At 39.1% G+C, this 27,040-nt stretch overlaps 3 protein-coding genes across 4 annotated transcripts; 1 reads left to right on the top strand and 2 right to left on the bottom strand.

Annotated features, from left to right (window-relative positions):
* Positions 1–13,948: 13,948 nt before the first annotated feature.
* LOC139556212 (oxytocin receptor-like) lies at positions 13,949–15,452 on the bottom strand. The gene is made up of 2 exons (XM_071369854.1): positions 14,465–15,452; positions 13,949–14,252 (listed from the first exon to the last, which is right to left on the bottom strand). The coding sequence occupies exons 1-2, from the start codon at positions 15,327–15,329 to the stop codon at positions 14,047–14,049; spliced, it is 1,071 nt and encodes a 356-aa protein (XP_071225955.1). The 5' UTR covers positions 15,330–15,452; the 3' UTR covers positions 13,949–14,046.
* A 926-nt stretch (positions 15,453–16,378) lies between these two features.
* Positions 16,379–20,691, bottom strand: trnt1 (tRNA nucleotidyl transferase, CCA-adding, 1). Of its 2 annotated transcripts, none has more exons than XM_071369835.1 (8): positions 20,587–20,691; positions 20,113–20,255; positions 18,914–19,107; positions 18,540–18,678; positions 18,311–18,437; positions 17,973–18,166; positions 17,516–17,769; positions 16,379–17,363 (listed from the first exon to the last, which is right to left on the bottom strand). In XM_071369835.1, the coding sequence occupies exons 2-8, from the start codon at positions 20,246–20,248 to the stop codon at positions 17,115–17,117; spliced, it is 1,293 nt and encodes a 430-aa protein (XP_071225936.1). In that variant the 5' UTR covers positions 20,249–20,255; positions 20,587–20,691; the 3' UTR covers positions 16,379–17,114. The 2 variants fall into 2 exon arrangements, with proteins under 2 accessions (XP_071225936.1, XP_071225943.1); XM_071369842.1 differs by having other exon boundaries at positions 20,103–20,255; positions 20,587–20,688.
* Positions 20,692–20,825: 134 nt separating this feature from the next.
* LOC139556193 (PRA1 family protein 3-like) lies at positions 20,826–25,299 on the top strand. Its single transcript, XM_071369824.1, has 3 exons — positions 20,826–21,420; positions 23,802–24,019; positions 24,210–25,299. The coding sequence occupies exons 1-3, from the start codon at positions 21,098–21,100 to the stop codon at positions 24,386–24,388; spliced, it is 720 nt and encodes a 239-aa protein (XP_071225925.1). The 5' UTR covers positions 20,826–21,097; the 3' UTR covers positions 24,389–25,299.
* The last annotated feature ends 1,741 nt before the right edge of the window (positions 25,300–27,040 follow it).

Genomic DNA, 27,040 nt, shown 5'->3' with positions numbered 1-27,040 from the left:
TTTGACTACAAATCGTAGTGAACCCTGCTCGCAGCACCAACTGTTAAGTAAAACACTCAACGCACATTATGAAAGCTTAACCAAGTTTATTCTTCCCAGAGGATCGATACAGCTGCATTAGACAAAACATGTTTCTACCACCACAAGTATATACAGAGGGGAGAACAAATATTTGATACACTGCCAATTTTGCAGATTTTCCTACTTACAAAGCATGTAGAGGTCTGTAATTTTTATCATTGGTACACTTCAACTGTGAGAGACGGAATCTAAAACAAAATTCTAGAAAATCACATTGTATGATTTTTAAGTAATTCATTTGCACAATTCAATTCAAACATAATTCAATATTACTTGTGTAATACAAGAAATAAGGCTATCTTACAAACTAATGTAAGAGTACTTATTCAACCTGAAAATGAGCAACACATCCATGGCCATATTTTGAGGTTACTGTAACTATAAATGTCTTATGTAATCATAGAAAGTGTGCATGTTCAAGATAGCATGCAAAGGTCGCAGGTCTGTGGAGATCTTCACAATTGCTATAATAATCTGTGCAGAATCACTTGCACCATACATTTTTTATGTAATCTCAACTGCAATCAAGGTAATTTGGTTGTGCTATTAGATGAAGCACAGTGATAACACATTCAGTTGTATAAGTACAAAATATCTGCCATTGTATTCCCATTTGAACTTTCTTGTGCTTTTAAATTGTTGACAGCTCAGTGATAACACGTTTACATGACAACTAATAGGAACATTTCAACCAAAAACTATATTTTGGTATTTGTTTCATTAGTTCATTGTTGATATAGTCCCAAAATGTTTTGCAAGTCAGCCATCATGTTTTCAAGATATATAACTTTCAAAATACAGAAATATAAAAAAGCAAAATGCATCATACTGACTGTATTTCTGTATTTTGAAAGTGATATATCTCGAAAACTTGATTTCTGACATGCAACAATTTTGGGACTATATCAACAATGGTCATACTATCTGTTGATAAGCAACTGCTTGCTAATGTTACAGTTATGTTTAGAATAAGGGGCTAGGGTAAGGGTTAAGTTTAGGGTTAAGGTTAGGTTTAGTAGATAGCTAAAGTGCCTCCAGAAAGTATTCATTCCCCTTGACTTTTTACACGTTTTGTTGTGTTACAAAGTAGGATGCAAATTTATTTAATTGTAATTTATTTTGTCAACTAGATACAAAATATTCTGTAATATCAAAGTGGAAGATAAATTCTAACATTTGTAAAAAATAAAAAAAATAAAAAAAAGATAATGAAAAATAAATCACATATTTTGATTACAGTGCATTCGGAAAGTATTCAGACCCCTTGACGTTTTCCAAATTTTGACATGTAACAGCCTTATTTTAACATTGATTAAATCGTTTTTTTTCTCTCATCAATGTACATACAATACACCATAATTACAAAGAAAAAAGTATTTTTGCTTTTTAATTTTAAGTAAATGTATAAAAAACGTTTATATCACATTTACATAAGTATTCAGACCCTTTACCCTTTAAGTCCCTGCCACCATGCTGCCATGCTGCCACCACCATGCTTCACCATAGGAATGGTGCCAGGTTTCCTCCAGACGTGAAGCTTGGCATTGAGGCCAAAGAGTTCAATCTTGGTTTCATCAGACCAGAGGATCTTGTTTCTCATGGTCTGAAAGTCTTTAGGTGCTGCAGAGATGGTTGTCCTTCTGGAAGGATCTCTCATCTCCACAGAGGAACTATGGAGCTCTGTCAGAGTGAACGTTGGGTTCTTGCTCACCTCCCTGACCAAAGTCCTTCTCCACCGATTGCTCAGTTTGGCCTGGGTGGCCAGCTCTAGGAAGAGTCTCGATGGTTGCAATCTTCTTCCATTTAAGAATGATGGAGGCCACTGTGTTCTTGAGGACCTTCAATGCTGCAGAAATGTTTTAGTAGCCTTCCCCAGATCTGTGCCTCGACACAATACTGTCTCGGAGCTCTACAGACAATTCTTTCAACCTCAAGGCTTGGTTTTGATCTGACATGCACTGTCAACTTTGGGACCTTAGATAAACAGGTGTGTGCCTTTCTAAATCATGTCCAATCAATTGATTTTACCACAGGTGGACTCCAATCAAGTTGTAGACACATTTCAAGGATGATCAAAGGAAACAGGATGCACCTGAGCTCAATTTCGAGTCTCATTGCAAAGGGTCTGAATCCTTATGTAAATAAGGCATTTCTGTTTTTATTTTGAATACATTTGCAAACATTTCTAAAAACCTGTTTTCGCTTTGTCATTATGGGGTATTGTGTGTAGATTGATGAGGGGAAAAAAATATTTCATCCATTTTAGAATAAGGCTGTAACACAACAAAATGTGGAACAAGGAATGGGTCTGAATACTTTCCGAATGCACTGTAGATAAGTATTCAATCCAAGTATTCAATACATGTTAGAATCACCTTGGGCAGCAATTACAGCTGTGAGTCTTTCTGGGTAATTCTCTAAGAGCTTTCTACACCTGGATTGTGCAACATTTGCCGATTATTCTTTGCGAAATTCTTCAAGCTCTGTCAAGTTGGTTGTGGATCAATGCTAGCCAAAGATTTACAAGTCTTGCCATAGATTTTTAAGCCGATTTAAGTCAAAACTATAGCTCGGCCACTGTCTTCTTGGTAAGCATCTCCAGTGTAGATTTTGCCTTGTGTTTAGGTTATTGTCCTGTAGAAAGGTGAATTAATCTCCCAGTGTCTGGTGGAAAGCAGACTGAAACAGGTTTTCTTCAAGTATTTTGCCTGTGCTTAGCTCCATTCTGTTTCTTTTTTATCCTGAAAAACTGCCCATTCCTTAAAACTTCTTTGTGATAGGGGGCAGCATTTTCACTTTTGGATGAATAGCGTGCCCAGAGTGAACTGCCTCCTACTCTGTCCCAGATGCTAATATATGCATATTATTATTACTATTGGATAGAAAACACTCTGAAGTTTCTAAAACTGTTTGAATTATGTCTGTGAGTATAACAGAACTCATATGGCAGGCAAAACCCTGAGAATGAAAGTGAGAATTCTGAGGCTGGTCGATTTTCAACTCATCGCCTATTCAAATCCCAGTAAGATATGGATCTGTTTGCACTTCCTACGCCTTCCACTAGATGTCAACAGTCTGTAGAACGTTGAATGAAGCCTCTACTGTGATGTAGGGCCGGATGGGAGCTGTTTCAGTCAGTGGTCTGCCAGAGTGCCAGTTCTTGGTCAAGCGCATTCCAAATGATATCGCCTTGCGTTCCATTACTTTTGTAGACACAAAGGAATTCTCCGGTTGGAACGTTATTTAATATTTATGATAACAACAACCTGAAGATTGATTCTCTACTTAGTTTGACAAGTTTATTCGACCTGTAATATAACTTTTTGAAGTTTTCGTCCGACGTTCGCCTGGATCTGGGCGAGCGTTTGGACATGTGTACTAAACATGCTAGCAAAAGTAGCTACTTGGACATAAGTAATGGACATTATCGAACAAAAGAACGATTTATTGTGGAACTAGGATTCCTGGGAGTGCATTCTGATGAAGATCATCAAAGGTAATATGTAACTTTCACACATTAACAAGTCCAATACAGCAAATGAAAGATAAACATCTTGTTAATTTACCCATCGTGTCCGATTTTTTAAATGTTTTTCAGCGAAAACACAACATATATTTATGTTAGATCACCACCAAATCCAAAAAACACAAAGCCATTTTTCCCAGCCAAAGATAGTCACACAAAAGCATAAATAGAGATAAAATGAATCACTAACCTTTGATAATCTTCATCAGATGACACTCATAGGACATCATGTTACACAATACATGTATGTTTTGTTCGATAATTTGCATATTTATATCCACAAATCTCGGTTTACATTGGCGCCATGTTCAGAAATGCCTCCAAAATATCCGGAGTAATTACAGAGAGCCACGTCAAATAACACAAATACTCATCATAAATTTTGATGAAAGATACGTGTTTTACATATAATTAAAGATACACTGGTTCTTAATGCAACCGCTGTGTCAGATTTTTTTTTAACTTTAGTAAAAAGCACACCATGCAATAATCTGAGACGGCGCTCAGATTTAACAAAAGTTCTCCGCCATGTTGGAGTCAACAGAAATACGAAATTACATCATAAATATTCTCTTACCTTTGATTATCTTCATCAGAATGCAATGCCAGGAATCCTATTTCCACAATAAATTGTTTTTTTGTTCGATAATGTCCATTACTTATGTCAAATTAGCAACTTTAGCTAGCATGTGTAGTACACGTGTCCAAACACTGGCACAGATGAAGGCAAACGTCGGACAAAAACTTCAAAAAGTTATATTACAAGTCGAATAAACTGGTCAAACTTAGTAGAGAATCAATCTTCAGGATGTTGTTATCATATATATCCAATAACGTTCCAACCGGAGCATTTCTTCATGTCTGTATAAGTAATGGCACACATGGCCATTCCATGACTAGCGCGCATGACCAGGAACTAGCATTCTGCCAGACCACTGACTCCTTCCCCTCCCATCTGGCCCCACATCACACTAGAGACTTCATTCCACGTTCTACTGACTGTTGACATCTAGTGGAAGGCGTCGGAAGTGCAAACAGATCCATATCTTACTCCCTGTAAGATATGGATCTGTTTGCACTTCCGACGCCTGAACACATTGAATAGGCGATGACTTTCACATCGACCCTTCTCAGAATTCTCACTTCCTGTTTGGAAGTTTGCCTGCCATATGAGTTCTGTTACACTCACAGACATAATTCAAACAGTTTTAGAAACTTCAGAGTGTTTTCTATCCAATAGTAATAATATGCATATATTATAATCTGGGACAGAGTAGGAGGGAGTTCACTATGGACACCAATTCATCCAAAATTGAAAATGCTGCCCCCTATCCCAAAGAAGTTTTAAACTCTGTAACTGTTTAAAAGTCACCATTGGCCTCATGGTGAAATCCCTGATTGGTTTTCTTCCTCTCCGCCAACTGAATTAGGAAGGACGCCTGCATCTTTGTAGTGATTGGGTGAATTGATACACCATCCAAAGTGTAATTAATAACTTCACCATGCTCAAAGGGATATTCAATGTCTGATTTGTTTTTACCCTTCTTTGCGAGGCATTGGAAAGCCTACCTGGTCTTTGTAGTTGAATCTGTGTTTGAAATTCACAGCTCGACTGAGAGACCTTACAGATAATTATATGTGTGGGGTACAGAGATGAGGTAGTTAATCAATAATCATGCTAAACACAATTATTGCACACGGAGTCCATGCAACTTATTATGTTACTTGTTAAGCACATGTTTACTCCTGAACATATTTAGTCTTGCCATAACAAAGGGTTTGAATACTTATTGACTCAAGACATTTCAGCTTTTCATTTTTTATTAATTTGTAAACATTTCTCAAAACATAATTCCACTTTGACATTATGAGGTATTGTTTGTAGGCCAGTGACCCAAAATAATCTCAATTTAATCAATTTTAAATTCAGGCTGTAACAAAACGCATTGTGTAAAAAGTCAAGGAGTGGGAATACTGTATGCTTGAATTCTCCTGTGAAATTTCCATTACATCTTGGTAATATTCATATTTACCCTTATGCAATGCATGGCATAATTTGAACATAGTAAACATGGGGCATTTCTTATTATAAAGAATCCTGTCTGTCAAGTGGTTGTTGTTAAAAAATATATATTTCACAAATATCAGTGTGATGGTAATGATCCCAACATGAGCAATGTCTTTCTATCTCATTAATGATCCGATTGAATACGGAGAAGGGAACATTGGAACACCAACAGATGACATCCAGCATTGATGAACCAATCTGATTCACAAAGTAGCCTGCGTATGTCATACATTAAGACATGATTGCTATTCCCTGCCATTTTGAAGACATTGTGTGCTTTGTCTGTGTCACACAACCATGGAATCGATCATATGTTATTTGTCTTTGTACATTGTATTTCTAAAAATAAATCACTTTGAGCTGTCCTATCTTGCCGGAGGATCTTAAATTTATAATGATCTCATTGCATCATACGAACCATCACCTCAACAGTTCATGGTACAGTCAGCTACTGTATTGTGTTTAGCTGTGTTCAGTCCACTGTGTTCAGTCCACTGTGTTTAGTCCACTGTGTTCAGTCCACTGTAATTGATTTAGCTTTGAACTTTCAGTTTCAGATTAAACAATTACCTCCTAACTGTACATTGAGACCTGTACATTGCCCAAAGTGATGTTATTTACCTATCACAATACTCTGTTCATAAGTATTTGATAAAGCAAGTTTGTCATAGAATTGGTAGAAGATATTGAGAAAATAACAATTTGTTGGAGATATTTAGGACAATATAGCTTCGATACAAGGGTGTTAGACAGTGTGATATTTAATGTTACAAATATTCTGAAAATGTTTGTTTGTTTTATATTATTTTTGTCTTTCATTATATCACATACTCTAACAAAACTATTCAAATGAAACCGAATGCAATGAATACATCTCGTTAAACACTAACACTATCTATCTTTTCTTTACCTATCAGGCAGTGCTACACTCCCCATGTTCTCACGTCTCCACTGGTTTTGTTTTCATTCGGTACTCATGGATCGACTTTGGTGATTGTTATCACAGCATGGAAATACACCTCTTTGGAATTGCAATGAGATACATTAGTGGAGCCTAAATACAAAGTAAATCTAAAACACTGTGTTTAAATGCACTTATTAGAGCTAGCTAGTCTTACTTTACTATGTTGACTAATATATTTGTTTGGGGTTAATTAAGCCATCTATAATAACCTTTGTGCACATGCAATCATTGGTATTTACAAATTACTATTGCATTTTAGCAAATAAGGGTGATTATTGGTTTCATTTGTATTTCTAATCAAATCTATTCTGTGCAGCAGGTTTTAATGGAATACCTTTCAACCATAATGTGTGAGTCATCCCTTTTACACGCTTACTTTTGTAAGGTGGCTGGTGTGAGGGAGAGAGTGAGTGAGTGAGTGAGTGAGTGAGTGAGTGAGTGATTGAGTGAGTGAGTCAGTGAGTGAGTGAGTGAATGAGTGAATGAGTGAATGAGTAAATAAGTCAGAGAGACCAACAGACAGACAGACACAGACAGAAAGAGAGAGAGAACATTACGAACGTACATGTGTGTACTGCAGTATGTGTGGTTTGATTTCTAATACAGCTTTGATCCCACTCGCCAGGACGTCTTCCTGAAGGAACAGACTGATTGACAAAGTAGTCTGTTTGTCAGGAAGCTGGCTGATGATGGACAGTGTGAATGCTTTATCAGAAAAGTTAAAAGCTGAGACCTGAGACAGCTGCCACACTGGAGAAGATAACAGATCGCAGGACACTGGGCTCAACACACACTACTGCTCAAAGGATTTGAATGCACCAGTCTTCCAGTATTATTAAGTGGGACTGGACTAGATTCATTGAGCATCATTAATTCAGGATATTGAAACATTATAAGAACCTCATTCTCATTTTGATTATAATGTGCTGTGCATGAAAATTTTCTAAATGTTTCAGATAATGGACCATGGTATGGTAAAATAACAGTTCCAGAATATTATAATCATGACCAGGGACCATACTATATTTTCAACACAACTTCAATGCACGACTACAACAACAACCTTTTTTTTTTATTAAACTAGGCCTACTGAGTCAGGGTCAGATTTAGCTGATGGAATCAAACAGCTCTCATCATTAGATGTGACCAAACCTTTGCTCGGCAATACTCAATCCGTTCTCAATTGAGAAGTCAATGTTGTCTTCTAAACTCTCGTGGCTAGTTGCAGGGGGAACATTTAAAATTAGAAAATGCTCCGATTCGTTATTAAATTAAATAAAATTTTGCTCCATGAAGTAATCCAACAATGTATACATCAACATCTTTATTTTTTATTTTTTTTAATAAAGCCAGGTGAGTGACATTCAAAGCAAAGCAAAGCAACGCGATTTCTTAGTTTCGCTCATGATGTGCAGAAGTAAAGGTTGGTAAATCTGCTGCTTACTGCTAAATAGCAGCGTTTTGAACAGCTGATGATGAGAGCCGTTTCATTAGAGAGCCATCAACTAGATAGAATTGTGGATGGGCCGTAGTGAGAAAGAAAGTTTAAGTGCCAAAGTCCATCACAATTTTAATAATATGGGAACCAAAGAGCTGATCAGACATTAAATTGAGGATTAGTTTGAATCCATATTAGGTTTTCAAATGCCATGTGAATGCTCAGCAGGGACTCCAATTAGACCGTGATTTGGCAGAATAGGCAATTCATGTCTCAACCATGTCCTCTGTAGCTCATTACAGAAACGTTTACTATATTTTCTATGCCTTTGAGTAATTATTAATGGTTCACAGTAAAGCTGTGAAACCTATTGTTATTGTTAGATTTTTTTCCCTTGACATGGTCAAATAACTCAACTGTAGATTGGTAATAATGGTAATGGGAGGCACACAAAAACAAGAGGCCATGAGTAACTTGGTAAAAAGTAATGGCCTATAGGTGACGCTGTTATAAGCATTCTCAGTTAGACCCTTGTATCCGCCATCCCATTTTACCTAGAGACTTGAAACTTTGTATGTACAGTTGAAGTCGGAGGTTTACATACACTTAGGTTGGAGTCATTAAAACTGGTTTTTCAACCACTCCACAAATTTCTTGTTAGCAAACTATAGTTTTGGCAAGTCAGTTATGATGTCATGGCTTTAGAAGCTTCTAACAGGCTAATTGACATCATTTGAGTCAATTGGAGGTGTATCTGTGGATGTAGTTCAAGGCCTACCTTCAAACTCAAAGCCTCTTTGCTTGACATCATGGGAAAATCTAAAGAAATCAGCCAAGACCTCAGAAAAGATTTGTAGACCTCCACAAGTCTGGTTCATCCTTGGGAGCAATTTCCAAACACCTGAAGGTATCACGTTCATCTGTACAAGCAATAGTACGCAAGTATAAACACCATGGGACCACGCAGCCGTCATACCGCTCAGGAAGGAGACGTGTTCTGTCTCCTAGAGATGAACGTACTTTGGTGAGAAAAGTGCAAATCAATCCCAGAACAACAGTAAAGGACCTTGTGAAGATACTGGAGGAAATAGGTACAAAGGTATCTATATCTGTCAGGACCCGGTGCGAGAAACAGTCACTAATAATCGTCAGAACCCAGAAGATGAGGCAGACACAGCAGTACTAGAGATGGTGGTTTAATTAAAGAACAAAATCTTCAGGCAAAGAAACTAAATCCACAATGTCCAAAAATAAAGCCAAGAGGCACAAAATGGAAATCCTCCAAAATACAAAAGAAACTCCACAAAGTGGTAAAAAACAGCAGGGAAAAACAAACCTCAAAAGACTACTCAAATAATACACAAGAACTAAACCAGAGAACCTCTGGAAAATCCAACAAGAGAAATATCTGTATAAAACAAGGCTTGGGCTGGGGCTGGGTGCTAACTTACAAACACTGAGCAAGGAACTGAGGAACACACAGGGTTTAAATACTAACAAGGGAATGACCTACAGGTGCAAACAATAATTAGAGCAAGAAAAACAAAAGGTACAAAAAAGGTGCAATGGGGACATCTAGTGACCAAAACCCGAACAGTCTTGGCCAAAACCTGACAATATCCACAGTAAAACTAATCCTATATCGACATAACCTGAAAGGCCGCTCAGCAAGGAAGAAGCCACTGCTCCAAAACCGCCATGAAAAAGCCAGACTACGGTTTGCAACTGCACATGGGGACAAATATTGTACTTTTTTGGAGAAATGTCCTCTGGTCTGATGAAACAAAAATAGAACTGTTTGACCATAATGACCATCGTTATGTTTGGAGTAAAAATGGGGAAGCTTGCAAGCCGAAGAACACCATCCCAACTGTGAAGTACGGGGGTTGCAGCATCATGTTTTAGGGTTTCTTTGCTGCAGGAGGAACTGGTGCACTTCACAAAATAGATGGCATCATGAGGATGGAAAATTATGTGGATATATTGAAGCAACAATTCAAAACATCAGTCAGGAAGTTAAAGCTTGGTTGCAAATGGGTCTTCCAAATGGACAATGACCCCAAGCATACTTTCAAAATTGTGGCAAAATGGCTTAAGGACAACAAAGTCAAGGTATTGGAGTGGCCATCACAAAGCCCTGACCTCAATCCTATAGAAAATTTGTGGGCAGAACTGAAAAAGCGTGTGTGAGCAAGGAGGCCTACAAACCTGACTCTGTTACACCAGCTCTGTCAGTAGGAATGGGCCAAAATTCACCCAACTTATTGTGGGAAGCTTGTGGAAGGCTACCCGAAACGTTTGATCCAAGTTAAACAATTTAAAGGCAATGCTATATAATACTAATTGAGTGTATGTACACTTCTGACCCACTGGGAATGTTTGATGAAAGAAATAAAAGCTGACATAAATCATTCTCTCTACTATTATTCTGACATTTCACATTCTTAAAATAAAGTGGTGATCCTAACTGACTTAAGACAGGGAATTTTTACTAGGATTAAATGTCAGGAATTGTGATAAACTGAGTTTGAGTGTATTTGGCTAAGGCGTATGTAAACGGCCGACTTCAACTGTATGTGTCTTTCTTCATGCTGAACCAATTTGCCTCAAGGACCCAAAAGTTCCATCAGTATAGATTTTCCTCAATCTTGGTAATTTTGGATAAACGTATTTCATTCAAACTTAAGTCCGAATTCAGTACTTAAGCCCATGGTACATCGCTTAACTTAGTTTGAGAAGAGCTAAGGCATTGGTTAAGAGATGGCTGAGTTATTCATACATCAGTAAATCTGATATTATGTGTCCATTTAAATCTTTTGTAAATCCACTTCACAATGGCTTCCACTCTAAATGTTTTAGCGTCATCAAAGGGGATCCCGAGTGGCGCAGCGGTCTAAGGCACTGCATCTAAGTGTTAGGGTTAGCGCAAACTGGCCTTCTAGGCAGAGTTCCTCTGTCCAGTGTCTGTGTTCTTTTGCCCATCGTAATCTTTTATTTTTATTGGCCAGTCTGAGATATGGCTTTTTCTTTGCAACTCTGCCTAGAAGGCCAGCATCCCGGAGTCGCCTCTCTTCACTGTTGACATTGAAACTGGTGTTTTGCGGGTACAATTTAATGAAGCTGCCATTTGAGAAGTTGTGAGGTGTCTGTTTCTCAAACTAGACACTCTAATGTACTTGTCCACTTGCTCAGTTGTGCACTGGGGCCTCCCACTCCCCTTTCTATTCTGGTTAGAGACAGTTTGCGCTGTTCTTTGAAGGGAGTAGTACACAGCGTTGTACGAGATCTTCAGTTTCTTGGCAATGTCTCGCATGGAATAGCCTTCTATTTCTCAGAACAAGAATAGACTGACGAGTTTCAGAAGAAAGTTATTTGTTTCTGGCCATTTTGAGCCTGTAATCGAACCCACAAATGCTGATGCTCCAGATACTCAACTAGTCGAAAGAAGGCCAGTTTGATTGCTTCTTTAATCAGAACAACAGTTTTCAGCTGTGCTAACATAATTGCAAAATTGGTTTTCTAATGATCAATTAGCCTTTTAAAAGTATTAACTTGGATTAGCTAACACAACGTGCCATTGGAACACAGGAGTGATGGTTGCTGATAATGTGCATCTGCGCCTATGAAGATATTCCATTAACAATCAGCCGTTTCCAGCTCCAAATAGACATGTACAACATAAACAATGTCTACACTGTATTTCTGATCAATTTGATGTTATTTTAATGGACAAAAACAGTGCTTTTCTTTCAAAAACAAGGACATTTCTAAGTGACCCCAAACTTTTGAACAGTAGTGTATGTTGATTTTACTGTGTATAAATATCATGTAACCAGCTCAATGCTTGGATGTTAAAATTCATGCCATGAGATGTAGAACATCTCTGAATCATCATTAGCCTTATCTCTATGTTCAAATGTACACGTGCATTTATATTTACATATTTGTACACAGCTCCCAGTCTATATTCATTTTCAGAGTAAAAACAAACAAACAAATGTGCTATAACATTGTGATGTGTATGACATGTACAAAAATAATTATCATTTTTTCCCCTATGATATAGATGATCTTAGAATGACCTGTATACAGAATATGTTCTTTATATCTACAGTCGAAGTCGGAAGTTTACATACGCCTTAGCCAAATACATTTAAACTCAGTTTATCACAATTCCTGACATTTAATCCTAGTAAAAATTCCCTGTCTTAAGTCAGTTAGGATCACCACTTTATTTTAAGAATGTGAAATGTCAGAATAATAGCAGAGAGAATGATTTATTTCAGCTTTTATTTCTTTCATCACATTCCCAGTGGGTCAGAAGTGTACATACACTCAATTAGTATTATATAGCATTGCCTTTAAATTGTTTAACTTGGGTCAAATGTTTCAGGTAGCCTTCCACAAGCTTCCCACAATAACATTTACATTTACATTTAAGTCATTTAGCTGACGCTCTTATCCAGAGCGACTTACAAATTGGAAAGTTCATACATATTCATCCTGGTCCCCCCGTGGGGAATGAACCCACAACCCTGGCGTTGCAAGCGCCATGCTCTACCAACTGAGCCACACGGGACCGGGACAATAAGTTGGGTGAATTTTGGCCCATTCCTACTGACAGAGCTGGTGAAACTGAGTCAGGTTTGTAGGCCTCCTTGCTCACACACGCTTTTTCAGTTCTGCCCACAAATGTTCTATAGGCTTGAGGTCAGGGCTTTGTGATGGCCACTCCAATACCTTGACTTTGTTGTCCTTAAGCCATTTTGCCACAACTTTGGAAGTATGCTTGGGGTCATTGTCCATTTGGAAGACCCATTTGTGACCAAGCTTTAACTTCCTGACTGATGTCTTGAGATGATGCTTCAATGTATCCACACAATTTTCCTCCCTCATCTATCCGCCATCTATTTTGTGAAGTAGACCAGTCCCTCCTGCAGCAAAGCACTCCCACAACATGATGCTGCCACCCCGGGGGTTCACGGTTGGGATGGTGTTCTTCGGCTTGCAAGCCTCCCCTTTTCCTCCAAACATAATGATGGTCATTATTGCCAAACAGTTCTATTTTTGTTTCATCAGACCAGAGGACATTTCTTCAAAAAGTACGATCTTTGTCCCCATGTGCAGTTGCAAACCATAGTCTGGCTTTTTCATGGCGGTTTTGGAGCAGTGGCTTCTTCCTTGCTGAGCGGCCTTTCAGGTTATGTCGATATAGGACTCGTTTTACTGTGGATATAGATACTTTTGTACCTATTTCCTCCAGCATCTTCACAAGGTCCTTTGCTGTTGTTCTGGGATTGATTCACACTTTTCGCACCAAAGTACATTCATCTCTTGGAGACAGAATGTGTCTCCTTCCTGATCGGTATGACGGCTGCGTGGTTCAATGGTGTTTATACTTGCGTACTATTGTTTGTACAGATTTACGTGGTACCTTCAGGCATTTGGAAATTGCTCCCAATGATGAACCAGACTTGTGGAGGTCTACAATTCCTTTTCTGAGGTCTGTCTGATTTCTTTTGATTTTCCCATGATGTCAAGCTCAAAAGAGGCTTTGAGTTTGAAGGTAGGCTTTGAAATACATCCACAGGTACACCTCCAATTGACTCAATGATGTCAATTAGCCTGTCAGAAGCTTCTAAAGCCATGACATAATTTTATGGAATTTTCCAAGCTGTTGAAAGGCACAGTCACCTTAGTGTATGTAAACTTCTGTCCCACTGTAATTGTGATACAGTGAATTATAAGTGAAATAATCTGTCTGTAAACAATTGTTGAGAAAAATGACTTGTGTCATGCAGAAAGTAGATGTCCTATCCAGCTTGCCAAAACTAGAGTTTGTTAACAAGAATTTTGTGGAGTGGTTGAAAAATGAGTTTTAATGACTCCAACCTAAGTGTATGTAAACTTCCTACTTCAACTGTATACATCAAGCTCTAACAGCCAGAGAGAGCGCTGTGCCGCTTGTTTCATCTGGATTCAGAAAGGCTCTTAAAACTGATGTACAAGGAGCTGACCACAGTGGCTTCTTCTTGTATGGAGTCCTTAATGTCCGACTGGCTAACACACACCGCCATGAGTCTCTTGGGGAGCTTCCCGCTGAAGAGCAGGTAGATGCAGGGGTTTGCACAGCTGTTCAGACTTGCCAGAAGCATCAGGATAGAGAAAGTTGCAGCTGAAATCAATATTAAAACACAGAATATTATTATCAAGTAGCAGCATCCTGATTCCATGTAATTCTATACATTTTAGCACAGGCCTACCCTAATAGAAGATAAATAAATTAAACCTACATTGTAAAATTTTAATTCAGGCATTAAAACATTTGACAATATGATTGAATTCTAGTTGAATTCTAAGTGTTTCTGAATATTGAAGAGCACTTACTCTCAGTGGGTGCGTGGACATCCCAGACGGACCACAGCTGGACAGTGAAGAAAGGAGTCCAACAGATAATGTAGACAAGAACAATGACCACGGTCATCTTCACGGTCTTGATCCTGGCTTTGGACACTCCAGCAACGCTACTGGTCCTGGAGTGTAGAGGTTTGGTGACAATTTCCGATGCTTGATGTGTTTTCATGTGAAAGTTGATTTGAACAGCTCGGCAAATACGCACCTGGCAAACGATAACAGTTAAGATTGGCAACACATATATCACCAGAGTGGTCCAGGTCACGTAAGCTTTTAGTCCCCAAGGTTTGATGAAGTCAGCCCAGCAGTCATAGACACCAGGCGCAATTTGAACTCGGGAGAAGATGAACAGTTGAGGGAGACTGCCGAAGAGGGACACGGACCATGCAACGCACACAGGCACGTTCCAGCTCGCTCTGCGCCTTTGGAAAGTCACCATGGGGTTACAGATGGCTTGGTAGCGATCAATGGTCATCACTACAATCATGTAAGTGGAGGCAAACATGCCAACGACCTGCATGTATTTCACCAGGCGGCACATTATGTCAGGACCAATGAATCTGTCCGTTACATCCCACATCAGCTGCGGACAAACTTGGAAAAAGGTGACCACCAGGTCTGCCAGGCAAAGGTGAAAAACAAAGACGCGCATCCTCGACAGCTGCGTCCTCTGCTTCCACAACACCAATAGCAGTACAAAGTTTAACATTGCGGCACTGAAAAATATGATGCTCAAAAGGGCTATTTCAACTCGAGCCAAGCGCTCATCACGTGGCACATCTTCTGCCAATTCCGTTTTCAAACTTATATTACTATTATTTGAAGTAAAGAAAGTCATAATTTCGCTACAAAATAACACAATTTTATGATAAAAACTCAAATTATTCGGTCCTTAAGCTAATGTTCACAAATAGTTAAAATATAACCTATCAACTGCACAGCATATCACAAACCCCCAAATCTGCCTTGGAAAATGTATGCAACTGAAAAAGAAATGTCCTTATGAAAATGTACACATAATTATTAAAGACTAAAGACGTTAACTGTTCTACAGCAATTGTTTAAAGGATAGACATAGAAAGCGCCTTGACGCGCGAAAACTTTGGAGATGGATGTCACCAAGTGCGTGCAACGATGTGAATAGAGGAGCGTCGGCAGCCTCAAATTATTTATATATTGGATGCGCAGCAGGAGGGCGGGGCTATGCTTCTGCATCTTTACAATAACAACGCCTTCTATACATTTTATAAATAAATTATACATCTGGAAAGGTTATACCGGTACTCAGGATTCACTGCAAAAGGCAGAAAGTGGCATGCAATAGTACAACATGATAGGACTCATAGGCATCACACAGTAAGTAGCATATATACAGTGGGGAGAACAAGTATTGGATACACTGCCGATTTTGCAGGTTTTCCTACTTACAAAGCATGTAGAGGTCTGCAATTCTTATCATAGGTACACTTCAACTGTGAGAGACGGAATCTAAAACAAAAATCCAGAAAATCACATTGTATGATTTTTAAGTAATTCATTTCCATTTTATTGCATGACATAAGTATTTGATCACCTACCAACCAGTAAGAATTCCGACTCTCACAGACCTGTTAGTTTTTCTTTAAGAAGCCCTCCTGTTCTCCACTCATTACCTGTATTAACTGCACCTGTTTGAACTCGTTACCTGTATAAAAGACACCTGTCCACACACTCAATCAAACAGATTGTCCACACACTCAATCTCTCACAGTTGAAGTGTACCTATGATAAATATTACAGACCTCTACATGCTTTGTAAGTAGGAAAACCTGCAAAATCGGCAGTGTATCCAATACTTGTTCTCCCCACTGTATATGAATATCAAAATTAAGTAGAATACCATTTGTATTTTGTTCATTTGTATTTTGTTAAAGTCAAGCTTGTGCTTTATTATTTGTGTCACTTAAGTATCATCCTTTCAAAGTTAGGCTATAGTCTAACTTTTTACACACCACCTGCTTTATCTATGAAACATTAAATAGACTAAATATTTAATAAGAGAAAACACACAAAGAAACCACACTATACACAAGCTGATTTCACCCTCAAGCCATTTGATGAGTTGTCAAAACAAAATTCTAAATTCCTGGAGTCATGTTTTTTCTCAGCCCATGAAATACAGATTTATTCGGTTCACTATATTGGTCAAAGACCGGCTGTCTGAGATATGATTATAGGGCATTCCAAACAATTCCACATTGCTCATTAGCCTTTCATTGCTCAAATCACCATTGAGAATTGGCAAAATATCCAGTTTGACTGAATCCCAACTACAATCCCAACAGCAGATTGGCCAATCTCAAAGGCATTTCGGGGCAGGAAATGTACAAAATAATAGTTCTGATATCAATAATGCCACAGATGTTGAGATACTGCAGTGGCTTAGGTTGATTACAAACTTTCTTCATAGGACAGCTGTGCAGTTGAGAGCATAATACCAAAACTCTAAGTGCTGCACTGGGCTAAATTAGTTAAACAAAGTAAATATGATTCAGTCCTTGTGGGGTTTCTTTCTCATATTCAACACTCAGTCTGGAAAACAACAGAGGTGTATGAGGGGGGTAACACCTGCTACACACTGGAATTATGTCTTGTTAACATGACAAAGCAGCTCGTCTTTGTCCATCTGGTAACGGCTCCTTTTCCACACGTCTCGTAGGTTCTGTAGGGTAGTACCGATCTCCTTGCCTGAGGTGATGCCCATCTTCCTCAAGTCATGCCCACTCACGGGGAAGCGAGGAATGGACCATCTGCCCATCTCTGCCAGTAACTTGTCCTCTCCCTGGTACTTGAGCAGTTCACATACTTTACTCTGAGCATCTACCTCCCGACTCTGCAAACAAGATACATAGAAATTATCTACCAGACCATGTGGTTCTATCAGATTGGGCTTCATACACTCCGTTCCAAAAAGGACACAATCTTGACAGTCTTAATTTAAATAGAGTAAGTGGTGTTACATCAACTCATTTTGACTGTGCTTACATCTATGATAAAGTCAGTGTAGGGCTTCAGGCTGTCTGGATCATCCTGGGATTTATGGAGGTCCCGTCTGTGTTTGACCAGGAACAGACCCAGGTTCTTCTCCTCCCTGGAGACCTTCAGCCTCAGGTCCATCTTCTCCACATCCTGGGAGCAGCGGAACAGGGCCGACAGAACAGTCACGGGCTTGGGAGAATGGTCCTTCACATGCTGCCAGATCCGCTTCATCTCCTCCACGTCGCCCTCTGCAGGTAAACCTTGGAATAAAAGTATAACTCTTACACAACTATAATTACGATAACATCTAAAAAATACCTATGCTCTAGCTGAGAACATTTCTAGTGGTCTGTCACCGGGACGCCCTAAATATAGTGCTTTGAGGTATGCTTTATGTAGTTGGTTGCATGGTTGCATGACTCCCCATAACATTATTCCTAGCAAACAGGGCTTTCTCCCTCACCTATGTACTGAGCCAGGCCCAGCTCATACATGACCTTTAGTAGGTGGGCAGCATGGTTTCCCACCACCATCTTCTTCAACTCAACCCAGATGCGCTCCCCTGATATGGCTGCCAGGCCACGGGCGTTTTCCCTGATGGCCTCCAAGGTGACAGGGTCATGTTCCGCTGCCTTTACTGACACCCGGCCATAAAACCTGGGGGCAGACCGGGGGATATACACAAGTAAAGACAGAAATAACATGCAGAAACCCTCACATACTAAAGTTTAATTTGTTAATAGCCATAGCCAAGTCCAACAAACACCTGCCCCATTTACACCCCAGACAAGTCTAGATTACCTGAAGTATCGTAATATTCTCAAGTAGTCCTCCTGAATCCTTTGCTCAGCTCTGCCAACAAACCGAACCTTTCGGTTCTTGAGGTCCTCATATCCTTGGAAGTAATCATATAGGGTCCCATCTAACCCTGTTTGGTCAGAAATCAAATAAGAAGACATGTATTTTCCCCCCTTCTAATGTCAAGTTTGGCATTCATTTCAGAAGGGTTGAAAATATACTATAAACACACCTAAAAACATTGAGTTGATGGTGAGGTCTCTACGCTCTGCGTCTTTTTGCCAGTCTGTTGTGAACTCCACCTCTGCATGACGTCCATCCGTCTCAACATCTACGCGCAGTGTGGTCACTTCAAAGTTCTCATTGTGAAGCTAGAGATGAAAAGACAAATGTCATGTGTTTTAAAGCAACAAACACACAGGCCTACTGTACAGCAGAATTCACGCTACATTGACTTTTAACACTTCACCACATCGTAACAAAATCAGATTGTAGAAAGAAATGTGGTGTAAGAGAACATTTCAACATCACATCAGTCTCACATTCTGGATGTGGAATATTTGTGTATAGCTGGTCAAACTGCACATCAATCTTGGGTACTCTTACTCGAGCAGTGATGGTCCCATGCTTCTCCCCTTTATTGTTGATCATCCTGATCCCTGCATTCTGGAACATGCTCTTCATCTCCTCTGGTGTTGCTGTGGTCGCAAAGTCCACATCCTCTGGCCGCTTCCCAGACAAGAGGTCCCTCACAGCACCCCCTGCTATCCTCAGCTCAAACTTGTGCTTCTCAAAGATCTCTATGGAGAAGTACATGCATAAATTGATAAGATGTCTAGTGTTGACATGCATTGAATACCCCTGCATCACTTAATTCATTAATCATAATATAAGCAGACACACTGATTAATAAATTCTGATCCAAACCTGGTTCTCAAGTCCCAGCCTCATGGTATCTGGATTGATGACAAGTTGTCTTTTGTAACACACATTGAAAACTTGAGAAAGAAGCTGAGATCTATGATTGTTTTTTTTATTTAGAAATATTTTCAGAACTGAGGCTGGATTTATAAGGAGGACTGTTCAAACAATGCTTCTCCCTGTAATAGACTAGGGTGACATTATTTATACGCACGTGGCAGCCTCTGTTTTGAAACCATTGGACTGGGTTCAGTTTTAGGACTCATTGTATTCTTTACAAACGTGTAAGAGAACTGCATTTATTTATATACAAAGCAGTCTTGCAGAAACTTCCTCAGTACATTACTTCATTGATTAATTTTAGATGTACAAATTACCAAACCCATTCTCAGGGATGGATAACTCTGAAGATCCTTTTTGGTCTTCACAGAATTGGGAAAATCTGCTTTTAGTTTTTGTTGCCCCTTGTGTGTGGAACAATACACAAACAATTCCTTACTATTCAATATTCCTTTCAGGCATTTTCAATTATTGATTGGAGACTGTTACAGAATGCGATTGCTTTTCTTAAATATGTTTAATGTTGTTTATTATGTGTTTTGTTATAGTGTGTTTTGTAGGGCTGTTGTGTTTTATTGATGAATTGTTTTTTGTAAACATATACAGGGCTCCCTTGTGAACTTGTTCTCTCAATGTCCCTGTTTAAATAAAGGTTAATAATATTACAAATCACTAAGTAGAGAACTGGGATATTTTAAACTCCCGAGGATAAACTTATTCTGGGCTGTTGTCATCTTCCACGTTCTGCTTGTGAGGTTAAGTGCCACTGACCTAGACTTTGATATAGCCAAATTGGTTGGTAGCAAAAATGTACCTGCTCTCACCTGCTATGCCATTCAGTCCATCGCTGAATAAGGACTTGAACTCTGTAGTCTTCAGCTGCATGGTGAAGAGACTTCTGGCACTCCAAGTTAGACGAACTCCGCTAATCACCACAGGATTCAGGATTCTCCCCCACATCTAGATACTGTCGTTGAGCAGAGCAAGTCAATGTTAGCTATAGCTAGCTGTGGTTAGCTAGCTAACGTTAACTATTGATGTGCAATTGCTTAACTTGTGGGGGTTGCCACACACATTCAGCTAGTTTAGAGACAAAACAACTATCGTAATATTATCATTACAGCTAGTAGCTAGTTAGGACAGAAATTGGATTCCATGTTCCACTAGCTATTGCTAGTTAATTTAGCAAACTGAAGCAATCATATTGGCTCTTGTAAGCGACATATATTTAAAAAGTACATATGGTAAAGTACAATTGTATCATCATGCAGCTGGCTATTAATCTCATATGGACAGACCTGCAATAAATTATGAATAATTTCCCTTCTTTGGGGATGTTGGTAGAAACATTATTCCCGTTCCATACGTGTTCTGCGACAGCAGGAAGTGTACTTACTTTCACCGCAGGAAGTCGCTGACTGTGACCAATTAGAGTGTGATTCGTCATAAAAAGGGCGGGGTACAGAAGAAACAACGCGCGATTTCATGCGAATAATTTTTTGAATTACTGTTACTCTGTTGCAATTTATTTGACACTGTTGGCCTCAGTCACTTTGTTACTACAGTTGCGCAATGTCTAGCAGCGTAGAACATTTCCCTAAACTAAGTACTAATGCCATAATTCCACTTGAGAGAGAGATGAAAATACTGTAAATATATGTATGGTTGATAACTATTTTAAATTGATTCAATAGATTACTCTAAAATCAATTAACTGTTATCAGAGAGATTATAAAACGCATTTTCAGCACGCTGGATAAATGACTCCGTAGCCTCTGTTCCATCTTTGATCAGACCATTCATTGATCTATGAGTTCTTCAGGGTGGTACTTCGAAAGCTATCGCGAGAAACTGATTTTTTTTTATTTAGTGACTGTTGAATCTGAGCTTCTGTTTGCAGTAGCCTACAACAAGCCGAGTCATTATATTTTACACTCTTCACATAGTAGCCACATGGCTAGGGTAGAACTCACACCGCTGAAACCCTGGGACGATTTCTTCCCAGGTTCTGACCGATTTGCTAAACCAGACGCGAGAGATTTACCTAGATGGAACAACAGGGTTGTCAACAACTTGCTTTACTATCAGACAAACTATTTTGCAATGGCTATCATTGTTTTCCTTGTTGTTGGGTAAGTAGCATGAGACACTGTCCACAATTTGTATCGAGAACATAAAATATCTGGTGTGCCATACTACACTTAGGTTAAAATGGGCTGGGTGGTATATTAAATGTGCAATAAGCAGAAATCACTAAGCCATTTCCTGTTTGCTAAAATTCTAATAGTTTGCCTAATTTCAGTTTATGTGATTAAACAAGCAATGTATAGTGTCGAGAATCATTGTACCTTCAAAACTGCAGTACAATATATTTTCAATACCAGGAAATAGTATTTTCAGCTGTTTGGAACTAGTGTACAAAATCGAAAGTAAAAAGACAAACTAAACGTAAGAACGGGAAGCATATAAATAGTGAACATTTAATAGATATACTGCTTTTTAGACTTGCTCTATAACTTACATTTTTATGTGAATCTGGTCGGTCGCTCAAAAAGTTACATATTGCAGCTTTAAGTGTTGGGAAATCTGATTTACTGTAGTTCACCATTACTAGTTATAACAGTTAACATCAATTAAAACTACAATCTTGGATTCGTTTTTCAGCTAAATGACAGCCCGCTCCTTGTTTTGTTATACATTGTTAGGTTTTTCTTGTTTGTGTGTATGAACAATGGAGTATAGTTTGGGTTATGATAGGGTAAAACAGTTGTGCTATTGAGCTGAGCCATTTATAAGTTCTTAAAGAATAATTTTATCAATGGCCATTAAACAGATTCTCAGATCCCAGATTTTACCTTTAACTAATGCCTGAAATTAAAGCTGGGTCTCATTAGCTAATTATGGATGCAGGGACTCACTTTAAAGTCTAAACATAGGAGCTGCCCATAGCAGCTGTTATGGCACTATGTGGCTACTATGCATGATGTTGATGCTTTATACTGTCTTACAGTTCACCTAAATAAGCTTTCTCTTTCCATTGCCATATCTGAAGGTTGGCACCTTGCTAGGCCTATTTATGACTAATGCCAAGGGAGACAGAGCGCATGATTGGTCAACCGAAACCTCCAGACTAATTTTGAGCGTAGAGGATGTGGGCACGCTTCACAGGTTGAGAGACTCATGTCTTGCATCCTGCTGAAGCTCTTCATGAAAATAATAATAGTAATTTAACTTGTAGAGCACTTTTCATTACAGAACATAATGTAAAAGCGCACAAAAAGTGAAGAAACAACACTTTGAAATTGAGATGATGAAGTTGAAGATTGAATGTCTCTAATTGGCTTCGGATGTTGGAAAGGCTGGGAGTTGAGGCAGCTTGGATTGGAAATGCAGTGTAGCTTCAGCGGAAGGGGCATCGATGGTACAGCCAGAGAGAAACAAAGACAGTCTGACAAACAGGCCCAGAGCTCTTCATCAGTGCACCACACCTGCTTTGGCGGTCAGTTCCTCCAAACGTCGCTCCTCCGTAGGTGCTGGTCCTCTATTGCCAAACATGTAGCACCCACCTGGGTGATGTAATGGCTGCTGAAAAGCACACAAAAAGCCACCACATCTTGTCAGTGGTTCATCTCTGGATGCAGCATGCAGTCCTTGTTGTAGTTATTCCCGACAGATGAAAGCCGGGGCTGCATTGTTTAAATTCAAACAGCCATTTAGCTAGATAATGCAATGCTTGTCTATGTATGTTATCACATTAACATTTAATTTATTTCATTTCACAATGCTTTTAGAAAATTCATATAAACCCTTGCTAGTGTCTAATTCGTTAATTTGTTTCTAGAATTGCTCAGATTTACAATGTGAAATTTCACAAATGGTGGTATCCTGTCATGACTGCATAACTAACAATTGATCACCAAAATCACTATGGCGGAAGGGTTTTTACTTTAAAAATTGTCATCTTTTGGCTAGGCCTACTTGGTTATGATGACACACCGCTGCTATGGTGGTCAACTACTAGGCCCCTAATTCCTGCTCACTTATCAGCTGCTGTTCTAGATAACAGGGATATGAGAAACATCTGTTGTTATTCACTGGAGGTTGGGCAAAGTTCACTATTGGAGTCTGAAGACATAACGTCCAGGAGTCATATTATCTAAAACAACTCTCTTGAATGAAGTTTGAGACAAACCATTGGAAATGATAACATTCCTAACAATGCACCATAGGGCTATGTCAAAACTACTTGCTGTGTAAATGTCCCACTCATCCTTCAGTGGGTTATTATTTTGTAGATTCACTTTTGTAACATGTCATCATAATCTTTGAAATTGCTCTCATTGTGGTTGTTAATGAAACATCTTTTGTATAAATATTTGCATTTGGGCTAAAAAGTCATGTTGATGTGTTGACAACCTATCACCACTAGATGGTATCCATGACTACATGAAATATCAACTGTTCCACCCACCCAGCCGTCTCATTATGTTGTGGTGTGTGTGTTTCCCTGCAGGTTCCTCAACCCTATGGGGATGTTCATGGGCATGGCAGTGGTGTCGCTGGTCTTCCTGGGCTCAGTTTGGGCTGGAGAGAATAAGGCCATGATCAAAGACTTTAAGAGGCAGAACCCCACATTATTTGTCATGGCAGTGATGGTAGCCAGCTACTTTCTTATGTCTCTCTTCGATGGCGTTATGGTCTTCATGTTTGGGATCACATTTCCTATTCTCTGTAAGTTGAACGGTTTGGTATTAAATGTTTCTTCAAGCTACACCACAATTATGCCATTGGTAAATAAATAGGCAAACTTGAATTTAAGTTATTCCAATTTGAAAATATCCTGGAGGTATTACTTACATTGGTGTTTTTACATTAGTGCAAAGTAAGGGTATTAATCTGCTTCTATATATTTTGACTTCAGTGATCTTTGCACACGCCTCACTTCGCCTTCGCAACATGAAAAATAAACTGGAGAATAAGATAGAGGGGGCGGGGCTGAAGAAGTCACCAATGGGTATTCTACTGGAGGCGCTGGGCCAGCAGGAAGAGAGCCTGCAGAAGATCCAGGAGTTCCTAGAGGGGAAACCCAAGGAAGGATGAACTCTACACAGAAAACAAACACACACGCCACAGTCCCTGTGTTGTCATAGGTCCCCTATCAACATCCCTGGCCTCTGATTAATGGGAACGCGTTCCTTTGCACACCCTCTTTAATGTGCAGTCTCAATGCATTCAGTCAATGTTGGATAGAAATCATTGTAATACATGTTTGAACACTTCAGCTACAAACCGTATAGCCTATCTCGCATGCAGGTGTATGTGTGTTTGTTGGTTTAGTCTAAAGAACATGTGTTGAAAACCCAAGCTTTAGTTTAACTTCAGAATATTTGTTACTCCACCCACTTCTTTCAAGTAGTGATGACAGCATCTCGATACTGGCTCACATCCTTGCTATGCAATGTTGCAAACAAGTTGCAAATTAGTATTCCTTGTTGAATGTATTTGTGTGTGTAGGTGGGCAAATGTTTCCAAATCCCATATGCAATATTTACACAACCTATTCATGCTTTGTGACTTTTGTAAATATAACAAGAGTGAAAACATTGTGGTGTTCAAAGCACATCTGTGACCTGACAGATTGAGGTCACTTGGTTTGAGAAAATAAATAAACAAACGGAACTATGTTTTGTTGTTCGATGAATGAATTCAGTTATCTCACAAATGAAGCAGTAGTGAATTAGGTTTTTTAAATGCTGTGGATTCTCTCTCTGAAGTGTATACAAACATTGTAATGTGAAAATGCTGATTTGTGGAGAGTAGAACTTTACTACCTTTATTTCTAAGCTTTACTACTTTATTGGTTACCGTCCTCAACAAAAGATCTGAATTATTTAATTTATGCTTCGTTATTTTCAATTAAGAGAAACTGACGCTTGCCTATGAATGAGAGGTTGTGAAATCACTGTGGATTATTAACTATTGTGTAAAATAAATATATCACTGCCAAACTATTCTGAAGGCAAGAGAGTTTCAAGTCTTTTGTTTTGTACAGGGTGTTTTTCCTCACTAAATGCAAAGGTGTATTTAACTACAACATTGGATGGAAAGTAGCCCTACATTTCACTCTAATAAAATAAGAACCACACTAAAGAACCAAGCCAATGCTTTGTGTTCTGGTGCATATGAGAGAGATGTAGAACTTTAATGTGGTGTATTTCATAATCAAATCAAATGGTCTTTAAACAAGTATATGATTTAGAACTTCAAAGGAATAAGGGGTACTAACCTATGTCCATCAGCATTCACTCAGCACCTCACACTATTTCATCTCCATAGTACCTCCAAGGTTATGGATGACCTAATTCTCCCTCCCCACTTGTCCCAATGCTAATCAATAGGATGCAGTAGATTATAGTGAAGAGCAGAGTACTGCACAGTCAGTGACAGAGTGGATTCATCTGCAGTCACTCACTTCCCAACCCCTAAACCTTCTCTGGATTGCGGTGTCAGCTACTTCAACCAGGCTCACATTGGAAACGTATTACAAATCCCAAAGTGGGCTCTCTCTATTGCACTGTCCACTTAGACGTCTTGCACATAAAGTTTTTAAGAAAGGTTTTTGATTTACATAACAATAGTCTTTGGGAGTGTGTGTGCATATGGAGGAGAGAGAGAGATAAAGACAAAGTAGAGGGCAGGAGCTGATGACCTCAGGTGCAGTGCTTTAAGTTTAAGTTCAGCTGCAAAGCCTTATTTGAGCTCTCAGAGAACTGATTCATGTCCCCTCCTGCAGTACTCTTCCTTCATGCAGACTACATTGATCAACCTGGGAGCACACAAACGCACACGGCCCAGCAGCAGTAAACTCAAGTAAAGTCTAGTCTCAGAGCAGAAAACACAGTGGAGGCCCTTGTTCTCTCTCTCTCCCCTGCAGCTGTTGTACTTATCCACACAAACATAAGTGTCTGTTGTGTGCAGCAGCTCACCCAACAGGCGTGTGTCTTTGGTCTATTGCCTCCTGATCTGAACAGACGTGAAGTGTGAGGCTTTAAGAACAGACGCATTACTCTGGCAAGGAGCCTGGTGAGGAAACATCCTTTGTGCTGCAGAGACTCTCAAAAACACATGTATCTTTGTTGTAGTGTGTTTGGAATATTTCAACCTGGACTTAAGGGTAGACGTAACATATTAAATGTAAATCTGGGACACAATTAGAATGATATGTTACGCTTCATATGGTATGTATTCATTTGAGGATTTCCATCATCCATTTTGTATGATATATTACGAATTGCAATTCTTACAATCTGTTATGAATTTCTTGTGGCTAATATTAGCTAGATGGCTAACGCTAGCTCGGTGGCTAATGTTAGCTAGACTAGGGGTTAGGGGTTAAGGTTAGGTTAGCAGTTAGGTTACAGGGTTAGTGTTAGGGTAAGGGTTAGCTAACATGCTAAGTAGTTGCAAAGTAGGTAAAAAGTAGTAAGTAGTTGCAAAGTTAAGTTAAGTTAAATAGCTAAAATGCTAGTTACCCATGATGAGATTCAAGCACGCAACCTTCGGGTTGCGTGACGTTCGCGTTATACGCCCACCAATCCATCCACCACGACCAACCACCCTACTTTCGGTTTTTGAAAAGTAACCTTCTGTCTTATGTAACCATACCAAACGTAACATATCATACTAATTTGAATGTCCCGGATTTACGTTTACTATGTTATGTCTACTCTGAGACAAGGATGAATAATTTCA

The sequence above is a fragment of the Salvelinus alpinus genome, chromosome 2 (genome assembly GCF_045679555.1).
Source record: "Salvelinus alpinus chromosome 2, SLU_Salpinus.1, whole genome shotgun sequence".
Classification (NCBI taxonomy): Eukaryota; Metazoa; Chordata; class Actinopteri; order Salmoniformes; family Salmonidae; genus Salvelinus; species Salvelinus alpinus.
The sequence above is the reverse complement of the archived record's forward strand: the minus strand, read 5'-3'. Positions and strand labels throughout refer to the sequence as shown.